The sequence below is a fragment of the Haliotis asinina genome, chromosome 2 (assembly GCF_037392515.1).
Source record: "Haliotis asinina isolate JCU_RB_2024 chromosome 2, JCU_Hal_asi_v2, whole genome shotgun sequence".
NCBI lineage: Eukaryota > Metazoa > Mollusca > Gastropoda > Lepetellida > Haliotidae > Haliotis > Haliotis asinina.
Genome location: NC_090281.1, coordinates 86,402,008 through 86,412,425, shown reverse-complemented (window position 1 = coordinate 86,412,425; position 10,418 = coordinate 86,402,008). Strand labels below are relative to the sequence as shown.

Here is a 10,418-nt window from a genome sequence, read left to right as displayed (position 1 = left end):
TTGTTAAATTCATTCTGTCACTTGCAATTTGTGATTGCGTTTCTCTTTGCAAAAACCGTGGGAACAAGTCAAAGGGGCCAAAAGACAAAAAGCCCAAACTGGTAAAGTCAAAATGGACAAGGGAAAGTCAAAAGGGCCACTGATTAAAGTCAAAAGGGTCAAACTTTTAGAAAATACTAATGTCAGAGGAACTTCATTAGATGCTGCACTAGTTCTAATTGTGAACATCACAGACTGGCTAAGTGTTATTTTACGAGTAGAGTCAACCTACAGCTGTTACTTAATAATTACAAGAAGTCGTAGTCACTGATGACAATCACGCTAGTCAGCAATCTAAACAAGATTAATGTTTTATGTAGTGGTCTCATGATATAAACAGTTTAACCACAACTGTAAGTGTGCAAGCAGGAGCACACCCCATAAAGGGCAGTATGGTAGCCCAGTGGTTACAGGTCATGCCCAAGACCTGGGTTCGATTCCCAAAATGGGTACAATGTATGAAAAACATTTCTGGTGTCCCCCACCATGACAAATTGCTGCATTATTGCCAAAAGCCACATAAAACTATATTCACTCACTCAAAAGTGTGGTGTTGTATTATTGAATTCTCTGAAGTATTGTCGGCAATAAAAACATTTTTTTTCACTTTCATCCCTACAATTTATATAGTTGATATGTGAAAGTGTGAAATATCTGTTAAACTACGCTCAGACCAACTTAGTAACAGTCTCAGTGGTAGAGAGATAGGGACTTCACTGAAGAGAGATTAGTGCAGAAATGAGCAATGGGGTTTATTTTAAGTCCAAAGAGACATATTTGAAACAAACCATGGCTCTATGCAAATTAGTGTGATATTGATACTGCATTATAAGGGACAATTTTTAAATGCCCATTCTGAAATTTGACTTAAAAGGTACATTATAAACGGTTGATGGTGTAAAAATAAAAACATTCAAGATGAAACTATTAAGGACGTAACTACCATGGAGCCTCACTGTCACTATAAAACGAAACAGACAGGAGGGGCTAAAAACAAAACCAGGAGTGTTTAAGATGATGCTTGGTGTCAGGCCAGGGGAAGGAGGTATCAGCTAAGATATAATTATCCTTTAGGAAACTTAAACTGGGGAAGTACATGGCATGTCAAAACAACTTACAAATAGCATTCAGTCCCCTCGATCTTTGGGAGGTCATTCCACCTATATATTTTGAGGCATTTAAAACAATGCTTTTCTCTGGTTATCAGGCATTATACTCTTTTCATTTTCCAAAAATATGCTATTTGCAGTTGTGCAAATTTTAGGGATGGAGTAACAGACTAAAACAGTTTTCTTATATATACAATAGTATAACAGACAACCATTTTGTGTGATTACACGATGCCATTTAGAAAGTGGTCAAATGCAACATATGTCATATTTAGGATTTCACTTTCTTAGTAAAGTACAAAAAAAAAAAAAAGCACTAGAATTTGTACTTTACTAAGAAAGTGAAATCCTAAATATGACATATGTTGAACCATTTTGTGGTTTATGATTTTTGTCAAGCCTCACGTGAGGTAACAATCATTTAACAACTTTTGCCAACTGAAGACAACATTCTCAATTCATGTAGATTTTATTTCTTATTTACATAGAGATACAAATGTTCAAACAAAGATCACACTCTGATATACATCTTTCACACATCTGACATCACTGTCACAACGTTATGAAAGAAAGACATGTAAGATGGTAAGATGTTAATAGAAAGATGAGACTTATTTAACACACATGAAAAAGTTCACAATATCTTGGAGATGACCCCGTGTGCCAAAATGCGGCACACGCATTTCATGCCTGGTGAGTTGACCGTCATCATACATGGCTGAGCCATATAACTGCTATTTATAGTCTTATCTCTTGTTTTCAGGAGCTGTTTGTATTTTTTTCATCTAAGTATTTCCCCATTTTAGCAATAAACATGCTTTTTTGGATATCTTCTTACACGTCCCACTGAATGCCCACTTAGGTCAAAGTGGGTTACTTTGACACATGCTATTTGCAGTTGTGCAAATTTTAAGGATAGAGTAACAGACTAAAACAGTTTTCTTATATATGCGACAGTATAACAGACAACCATTTAGTGGTTTATGACCTTGTCAAGCCTCACGTGAGGTAATAATCATTTAACATCTTTTGCCAACTGAAGACAACATTCTCAGTTCATGTAGATTTTATTTCTTATTTACATAAAGATACAAATGTTCAAAGATCACACTCTGACATACATCTTTCACACATCTGCCATCACTGTCACAACAATGTCACACGGAGATACACATCTCACTAAGGTGTCCTTCTCACTGAGGTGTCCTTTGTGTCTGTTCCATCTCACTGCCTAAAGTCTTGCTAAAACACTTAATTCTTCTTTTCGAAAGGGTTGCTCCAAACCTTCATTCCTGTAAATAGAAACATACGATTTGTTTTTCCAAAACCTTAAATGAAAGGAGACAACCAAATATTTTACAGAATGACATTAAATGGCTAAATCAACCATTCAGTTACAATTGGATTTTTTTTCCACAAGCAGCCACTATCTCAAATATTTACATAGATCTTTCACATGAAATGCCCTCAGTGTTACATTAAACCGTACCATAATCATCACCTAATGGGAATATTAGTAGGGCTTGACGGGGGCAAAAAAACCTCCTGTCAGCAACCTTACATTTTGCTTGTTATCTGGGATCAGGAAAGCCATGAGGCTGTGTAAGGTATCTCTCCTTTGTAAAGCCTACACATGTGAAGGTCTAGACAAGAGATACTCTTTCAGTAACAGATGTTCAAAGATGTGACTGCAGGAATACAGCTGGACAATTTCTGAGAATGGTGTAAAAAAAATACACAAACGCAACAAGACTGTTCACAATTTATTGGCAAAGCTACTTTGAAAAAAACTTTGTTTGCACATAACCCATGTGTAGATCTAATTATTTTCTGTTTGCGTTAGATCTACCAGGGTATTATAAATTACCATGTGTTCGCCAGTTTGATATGGAGATTTATCATGACACCTGATAAATCTCCATATCAAACTCGTGGACTGTATCTTGACAAGCGGCCTAACCAATGGTTAAACTTGGACTGAAAGAATGACACAATGAAAATGGCGCCCAATTGTGTCTGTATACATCTACCTTCTTAATTTGTGAACATACAAGGTTTGGGTTCATGTCATTGCATTCAGCACAAATGGTTCAGAGAAGTACCATGCAACGATTCTAGACTGAAATAACGTATTTATGCAAATTAAGTAAACCGGTGGTTGAAACAGCCATTTCTTTGAAGTGTCTTCAAGAAGTGTTTTAGAGGCATTTTAGAAGTTGCTGAGCTAAAGGGGAAGGAACAAATGATATGGATAATCAACTTCTTTATTTTCACACTGGCGACATTTCGGTATGGATTCTTATACCGTCTTCAATCCATACCGAAACGTCGCCAGTGTGAAAATAAAGAAGTTGATCATCCATAAAATTTGTTCCTTCACCTTTGTCTTCAAGTAGGTTCATGTCACCTCGTGCAGACATTCCACCTTAGAAATGGTTGCAATAAAACATTCGAAATCCACACTGTCATTCATGATAAAACTTTTCTACATTAAAACTTTTGTACATGACAACATAACCGACTGCTACTCTGTTCACATGAAACTTTCATCAACTTGGGGGGTTACTCGAAATTACTTTTTTAATAGAATGACGCACATTATGCAATTAGTTGCTGGGTGTGCTATCTTGGGTGACCAATGAGACTACACAGCAATGTGAAAAACCTGAAACGATACATCACGTTTTCGTATATTAGGCTGTTAAAAGACACATCACTTGGGAAATTTGCAGATGAATTATTTATCATTTGTTTTTGTGGATATTGATGGATGCAATCCTCGAACAAGGTAATAGCCTGAAATTGCTCTTATAACTTTAATTTGTTTTAATTTTAATTTTTGCATTTTGTTTTTATTATGTTGTTGTAGCTTTTGGCCATGATTCAAATACATATTTAACTACCAGTAAAAAGTAGTTTTCATTTTCTAACCTGATGAAAACAAACCATAATCTCAAAACTTCTAACGGACTTTAGCCCGTGACTTCACGATTTTAAAAAATCACTGCGCTTTGTCTGAGCATAAATGCTATTTAAGTTTGTTTTCACTGACTTACAAAATCAAAATTACTTTTCACTGGTAGTAAAATATTTATTTCATTGATGGACATTAGGATTTTACATGAAATTGCTCATAACATAACAATTTCACTCTTGGAAGCGAGACGGGGGTCGATATAATATTACTCATGATAATATTGCCACTTCGACCACAATCTCACTTCCGAGGAAGAAAGCGTTATATAAATGCAAAATCCTTTTATTCATCAATGTGTAGTAAGCCGTCGTGATTATAAACTCCATGAAACGTGAACTCCATTTTCTATCCTAGAAGAGTGGTAGGGGGTGAACCATCCGATATATACCACAGGCTTCCACAACATTCGCTTCGCACACACACACCAATTTAAGCACAAACTACGGGGACCGGTGGAAATCTGTGCATAGTGACACCATCACCCAACACCAAGGAGCAATTGACGGCAACACAACAATTCTGCATGTCTTTGGTGACGACGTGAAATCAGCAAAATAACAAGCTTCCTACACATTTTCTTCACAACTAACTGAATATCGTTCCTTCTACGATGTCACTGCAGGGCTCTGGCAACAGAGTTATGCAACCTGTCTGAGGTTTTGTTTGCGGGTGAGAGAGAAGCAGACGGCTTTTTAGCAACTTTTAAGAGCTTGGTATTAATTAACCATAAGTTTTTTATAAAAAAAATGGTGTTCCGTTTATGACTAACCAGAAGTCTTTCATATGCAGTGTGATAAAAGAATACCAAAAATTTAGTTTATTCGTTCTTTAAGATAGATTCTAGTTTTAATATCAACTGTGTTGGGCTTATATTTGTATGTCGACAGTATGGCTGATGTTGTTCTTCTGTTTAAAGTCAGTATGGACATTAAATGAAAGACTGAGAACAAGCACATGCATTTGTTTCACTGTTCTAACTACTGCGCTTGCGTCCTTGTAATTCAAACCAATAATAGCTATTTGAATCGATGATCTTTTGTTAAACTACTTTATCCTAAGTTTAATAAAATTAATTTCACTATATTTTGATTAACTTTTTTGCATAAAATGAAATTCATTGGTACATTTTCACTACAAACAGACTATAATGAAATTTCACATATGTGAAATAAAGAATATATTCACCTCCAGGCTGTATAGATTCCCGGTCAATACCTTCTCTTGTATGTTTCTGCATTTTCTCTGTAAAATAATAATCAAAGATATTTATCAACACACTACTGCACAATACAAAATTCTTAATAGATTCTCAATGAAATATCACAGAAAATATACTTGAACAATTACACAATTAAGGTCTCCGATCAAGTGCATGAGTGAATGTTATTGAAGGACACAGTAGCCATTATCCAGTTAGATGAAAGGATCATAATTAATCAAGCCTAATACAGCAGCTGATTGATTTTTACAATGAACAAATTGTAGTGAGTTTAGTTTTATGATGCTTTTAGTTATATTAAGAATGTTCCTATTAATATGTATTTACAAACATGGAATGGTATTATACAATAAAGGTCTCTATAGCGTATATAGCAAACATAAAAGCCTACTAGAACCAGAAAAGTATCTCTCTTAAATAACAAGTAAAAAACAATGAAATATAAGAAATAATAAGACTGAGGCATGGAATTCTAAAAGTACAAGTTAACAAGGGAAGGTGGTTGCAAACTGAATTAAGTCAGTGATTATGTCAGTTGTGTAACAATGGAATTGAAGATGAGTATCGTTTTATCCTTGCATGTAAACATTACAGTAATTTGTGACGGCATTATCTACTATGTATGTAACACCATCATGCAAATATTCACAAATCTGACAGCTAATGAATTCAAAGTGTAGTGATGTATTAAATGCTTTATGTAGATATGTTTGTCAAAGCTTAATCTTAAGAGAACAATATGTCTGAAATCTGCAATGTATAAAACATCCATGTACATTGTGTGTAATTAGTGCTTGATGTAAACGTACTATGTGTATATTGGCCAATAGCCTTCATACAAATAAACTTAACTTCACACTGACTGATGAAACCTGCTTCAAAAGCCTCACAGACTTGGGTCTTTAGACTTAATTATTTTAGGGTTAATGTACATTATACCCAACTCTTTCATTTCACCTTGGATCCCGTTTTCAATCAAAAACTTATCATTTGTGATAGCACCATATATCCCATGGTAGGGTGTTGGCTTGTTACATTAAACCAATTAGCCAAGCTCAGCTTCAAAGTGGTTTCAATCCTCCACAGTGGTCCTTGCTCCCTTTACCGTTGGTTTCATTTTTGATTTTGTGACTATTTATTTCAGTTTGGTCCTCTATTAGCATATGAATTGCCTGATAATACAACCAGGCTCTTGACTTACCTTAAGTTCAGCCAATCATTATTTTATATTTCATGCTGTTTCTACAGAGGGATTTTCATCATAAGTAACATTCCGACTTGACCCCCAACCCTACCCCAAACAAAACGAGTATTATACAAGACTCTATTATGGATGACAACTTCTTTAAATCTTTTAACACGACGTTTCAAGGCTAAATTCTTGCCCCTTCCTCAGGTGGATAAAGGGGCAAGAATTAGCCTTGAAACGTCGTGTTAAAAGAATTAAAGAAGTTGTCATCCATAATAGTGTCTTGTATTACCTCACCAACTTCTAAATGCCTTTGAAGAATTTGAAAACGACTATTGCTTCTTTTTCTCATTTCAAAATGTATCCAGGGGTCTGTACCATGACACGTAACAGTAACTGTTAACAGTTGGTTGTGAAAAAACACTTTTGTACTGTGATGATATGTGTTAGTGCCTAACCCTAAGGACCCATGAGTGCGTGTTTGACCCAGGGGGGGGGGTCCCTAACCCTAAGGACCCATGAGTGCGTGCTTGATCGGAAAGAGAGCGTTATAATGAGAATCGGGAGTAACGCTACCGATGAGACTCATTATAGCGCGATACGCTGGGACTGCTGATTAGCGTGTGCTGAGCCTCGAGCGGCGCGCGCCCGGTAAAGTGTAATCTAGCCGTGGTGTCAATAAATAAATTATCAGGAATAGACTTCTTAAAAGAGTTTTATGTTAAACGGAAAAAAACAAGACAAAACCACGCGACTTAGCTTAGTTAATAGGTGCGCGAAATCCGAAGTAAGCTTTCCCTTACATATCGCAAAAAGACACACAAATAGGTAACTAGGGGTCGGTAATCATACACGTACGCCATTCTTCCGGGTGCATGTATGGTTGAATCATGATGGGATAAAGCGTAAGACCTATTCCGCCAACTAGGGCCCCCAGAACGAGCACATTTCTGACTTGATACTTCAGTGGCATTTTGTATGAAGTCGACCTTTCCCGACCGGAAGGAAGTGACTCTTATGACATATCGGAGTAAATGAATGTTGTTAAGCACAAACATGTAAACGTTTATAACTTCATTGTTTAGAGGCGTGGCCCATGCATCTTTCGATTCAGCTAAAAATTGGATAGCTCATAATATAACGTTATGTCCATATTTCAAACCATCACATCGGAAGTGAATTTTTATTCATTCCACCGCATATCCCTACGCCAAATAGGATTTTCTTGAAATAATTTATTAGCGTATGAACAAATCTCTAAAAATAAGAGCCATGACATGTACGTCAACCAATATGTGTGTATTCCACGAAGTCTGTACTTCTCTCCTAAATCATTAACCACGGGCTTATGCGTGAAGGACTACTTCGTTTTGCGTATTAGTTTCAATGTTTTGGAAATGCTGTTAGGTCATGTAATGAATCGGTAAAGCAGAAGACGCAGTGTACGGTGTCAAATCGAATGAGGTATACAATGTTGTTACGTCTTCAGTTGTGTCTAAATACAGTGTGCATAGACCAGCATTTGAACACAACTATCATATTTATTGTTTGATCCTATTTTTACTTATTGTCAAAACATGATCTTTTTGGAAAAGCTATATCCAGCTAACCACCTGCTTCTTGAAGTCAATGTCAAGAAAGTAGTGATTAGTTCTCTCGTCATTCTCTCACATGTATTTAATTAATGATCACTAGCATTTGCGGTACATTTGTTTGACATTCTTCGTGCAGTTTTCAAGCCTTCGTATGAAACTGCCGCCAACTTTAAATGATATGTGTTTGTGAGGGAACAATTTATGTTGTTATTTGTCAAATACAAACACAGGCATGGATAGCATCAAAGCATTCGGCCGTGGGTTGAATGGTTTAAGCAGGTATCAAAGATGTGTATGATTAAGTTGTTACATTTTGGTATGATGTGTCTGAGCTAAACATATTGTTTGTGTTATAAATTTTAGCATGTCATCATTTGGCTGACTATTGAACCTAGAAAAGTTTCTCTTTCATTAAGGATACAGTTTACAGGATACCTTCTGTCATTTCAACCATTTATAGTTTTTCCAGCTTACTATGTTTGGGAGTTTGTTCCCCTTACAGTGATTTGTAAAGGCTTTCAAAGTTAATAATAACCAGTTTATTTATGTTTATTTATGTGCACATCCTACACTTACTTCTGATCGAATAGTTATTATCTTATCAAGTTCATGATTCACAGAGATGACAAGACTATGGATGATCAACTTCTTTATTTTGACAATGGAGACATTTCAGTATAGATTCTTATACCTTTTTCAAGCATAATTCATGCCAACCACATAATCCAGTGTTGGCTCAATAGAGGGTTTTGGAGTGTTTTGACGCATCAGATTCAGTGAGGACCCCCCTCTATTTTACATCTGCCCATCTATTTAACATTGGAGGGGGTCCAGAAACATTATTTTCATCCATTTGGACCCACTCTAAATTTCACCCAAATCTAACACTGATGATCTAAGTGTTCTGACCCTATGACAAATCTGGCAGACTTGCTAATGTTCTGGTGGAAGTCTACAACCTGCTGGCCTCATTGCCTGAATGCATATTTCTCAATAACTTTGACTGAAGTTGTTATATGATGTGACATGGGACACTTGTTTGCTATTTATCAGTTTTATATTTGTTAATAATTTCAGTGCCAGTTATAAGAAATGTTAAATCTGAAATGTGTGTTTAGTTTTATTTTATGGATCCTGTGAATTTTCAGTGGGTCAAGACAGACATCTGAAACTTACAGGACCCAATGTCCTGTTACTTTGAAACACCATTCATGAACACTGAGTCTGAAAAATGGGCATGTGGTCATGGACAGGGTGTCCATCTTGCGAGTGTGTTGTGTTTGACCGGGAATATCATTGTCATCACTGGCTAATTTCATAATGAGGCAAATACATACACAATCCTTATCGTTGAAGTAGTCGTCGCTAGTTTGTCAAAACGTTAAGGCCAGTATTTACATACAAGCATTGCAATGCAAGGCTGTGCAAGCCACACTGTCAACAACATGGACAGCATGTGGAAGTGGGTACATCAGACAAATGAAAAGAGAAAACAGGTGCTATGATTTGGGTACTATATTTCTTGAACTGGCAATGAAATTACTTGGCAAATTAAATTTATAATGTAGCTATCACTGATATCTGGTTTTGATCAAATCACAAGTGATAATTCTTAAATGTCACAGAAAAACCTGGAATCAGATTGGATGTTTTGTAAAATATACAAACACACACACCAAAGGGTTTTCTTCTGAGAGAAAGATGGATAGTATTTACAAAATCACATGTCATGAAGACCAGACACAAGTTGTCTATAACTTTACATAGATTTCACACTCAGCTGCAACAGATACAACACTGAATTCATGATATCTTTTGGAAGAAAATAACAAATTGTCTTTTTTTCACCAATGCCTAGTACAAGATGAAATTTAAATGAAATATTTTGGTTCAGTTGACTCCAATTGTTTGAAATGTAAACAAGGGAAATGTATGTTATCGTATTGCTTTTTCAGATGTCCATTCAGCTATTTGTCATGTGCATTTTCTTAATATTTTTAAAAATATGTGAGGGAAGAATTTTGGAGCAAGAAATAAGAATAGATACACCATCATAAATGATTTGTTGAATTCAAATAAAACTGTCAAAATGTATGTCCCGCATGATGATATGACTGATGCAAAATAATGTACAATGACAACAGTATTCACTAGCATTCTGTAAAAAAAGTCCTATCCTGAAATTATGTGTATTTTGAAGCATTGTTTTTCATTCATGCTAAATTGATATCCAGCTTGGTGCACATGTTGTCAGTATCAAGATCTAATTGTTTTATATTTAGAACTTGTA

The 10,418-nt window shown here is 35.8% G+C and overlaps 2 protein-coding genes across 2 annotated transcripts in view; one reads left to right on the top strand and one right to left on the bottom strand.

The window, feature by feature from the left end:
- Positions 1 to 1,609: 1,609 nt before the first annotated feature.
- On the bottom strand, positions 1,610 to 7,537 carry LOC137272953 (small integral membrane protein 20-like). The gene is made up of 3 exons (XM_067805378.1): positions 7,392 to 7,537; positions 5,311 to 5,367; positions 1,610 to 2,440 (listed from the first exon to the last, which is right to left on the bottom strand). Exons 1-3 carry the CDS (start codon positions 7,504 to 7,506, stop codon positions 2,400 to 2,402), a joined length of 213 nt encoding a protein of 70 aa, XP_067661479.1. The 5' UTR covers positions 7,507 to 7,537; the 3' UTR covers positions 1,610 to 2,399.
- A 389-nt stretch (positions 7,538 to 7,926) lies between these two features.
- The window catches only part of LOC137274513 (probable protein phosphatase 2C T23F11.1), a 30,586-nt gene continuing 28,094 nt past the window's right edge, over positions 7,927 to 10,418 (top strand). The window contains exon 1 of the mRNA XM_067807739.1: positions 7,927 to 7,997. The gene's annotated coding sequence lies outside the window, so the exon portion shown is untranslated. The remainder of the gene's footprint in view (positions 7,998 to 10,418) is intronic.

Coding starts and splice junctions, on each gene's coding strand:
- LOC137272953 (XM_067805378.1), bottom strand. CDS start 7,506: ATGCCACTGAAGTATCAAGTCAGAAATGTGCTCGTTCTGGGGGCCCTA. Junction 5,368..7,391: donor CATGCACCCGGAAGAATGGC/GTACGTGTATGA, acceptor ATTATTTTACAG/AGAAAATGCAGAAACATACA. Junction 2,441..5,310: donor GGAATCTATACAGCCTGGAG/GTGAATATATTC, acceptor TTCTATTTACAG/GAATGAAGGTTTGGAGCAAC.